Raw genomic sequence first — 1,004 nt, 5'->3', positions numbered from 1 at the left:
CGCTCACCAACGTCGCCAAGAAGGCGATCCCATCGGACGGCAAGATGACGTGGCAGAACCCCGACACGGGCGAAGGCTTCATCCCGAGCCACACGGTACCCAACGACACTACTCTATGTATACTCAAGCTGCACTCATTGGTAGGGCCCCTGCGAGGTGTGGCTCGACAACAAGCGCGTGTTTCAGAACGACGACTGCGCGACCAACTTTGGCGACAAGCCGGCCGCGCACCTCCCCGTCGACTACTCGAGCTGCGCGGGCGACGGCTGCATGCTGCGCTTTTACTGGATTGCGCTACACCAGCCTGAGTGGCAAGTCTACAGTGCGTCCCACGACCTTTATGGCTCCATGGCTCACGCTGCGATACTGTGCGTAGAAAACTGCGTTCCGCTGCAAGGCAACGGCCAGAACCCGGGGCCCGCGCCGCAGCCCAACAGCGGCGGCCAGTGCGCCAACGCCAAGAGCGACCTCGACTACTACGGCAACGACATCAAGAACCTTGGGGTGTGGGGCAGTGCGCAAGACCAGCTCAGCCAGTGTTGCGCGGCGTGCAGCTCGACCAACGGCTGCGCCGGCTTCTCCATCAACAGCGGTGTGTGCTGGCTCAAGCACACGCTCGGCAGCCCGACGCCCCGCGCTGGCGTCGTCTCGGCCTCTGCGCCCGGCGCCTCTGCGGGCTCGTCCAGCCAGTGCGGGAGCAGCGTCAGCACCGACGTCGACTACTACGGCAACGACATCCGCAGCTTTGGCGTCAACGGCGACACGGCAGCGCAGGTCGCGCAGTGCTGCAACGGGTGCTCGACCACGACCGGTTGCGTCGGCTTTTCGATCAACGCCAACACGTGCTGGCTCAAGAGCTCGGTGGCGAACCCGAGTCCTGCGAATGGTGTCGTTTCGGTTCGCATGGCGCAGCACCGCCTTCGTCGCGCTCTCTAGAAAATGTCGCTTTCGTGTATTCTCTTGTTGCGTTGTATAAATGAAATGAAATTCCTGATTGACGTTGG

At 62.5% G+C, this 1,004-nt stretch overlaps 1 protein-coding gene across 1 annotated transcript; it reads left to right on the top strand.

The window, feature by feature from the left end:
* On the top strand, positions 1 to 1,004 carry SDRG_17448 (hypothetical protein). Its single transcript, XM_008623690.1, has 3 exons — positions 1 to 95; positions 145 to 322; positions 377 to 1,004. The coding sequence occupies exons 1-3, from the start codon at positions 45 to 47 to the stop codon at positions 934 to 936; spliced, it is 789 nt and encodes a 262-aa protein (XP_008621912.1). The 5' UTR covers positions 1 to 44; the 3' UTR covers positions 937 to 1,004.

This window comes from Saprolegnia diclina (assembly GCF_000281045.1).
Source record: "Saprolegnia diclina VS20 unplaced genomic scaffold supercont1.390, whole genome shotgun sequence".
NCBI lineage: Eukaryota > Oomycota > Saprolegniomycetes > Saprolegniales > Saprolegniaceae > Saprolegnia > Saprolegnia diclina.
The sequence above is the reverse complement of the archived record's forward strand: the minus strand, read 5'-3'. Positions and strand labels throughout refer to the sequence as shown.

Bases quoted from the DNA above. Each gene is read 5' to 3' on its own strand.
- SDRG_17448 (XM_008623690.1), top strand. From the start codon at position 45: ATGACGTGGCAGAACCCCGACACGGGCGAAGGCTTCATCCCGAGCCAC. The intron at 96-144 runs GTACCCAACGAC...ACTCATTGGTAG, and splicing joins GCTTCATCCCGAGCCACACG to GGCCCCTGCGAGGTGTGGCT. The intron at 323-376 runs GTGCGTCCCACG...TACTGTGCGTAG, and splicing joins GCCTGAGTGGCAAGTCTACA to AAAACTGCGTTCCGCTGCAA.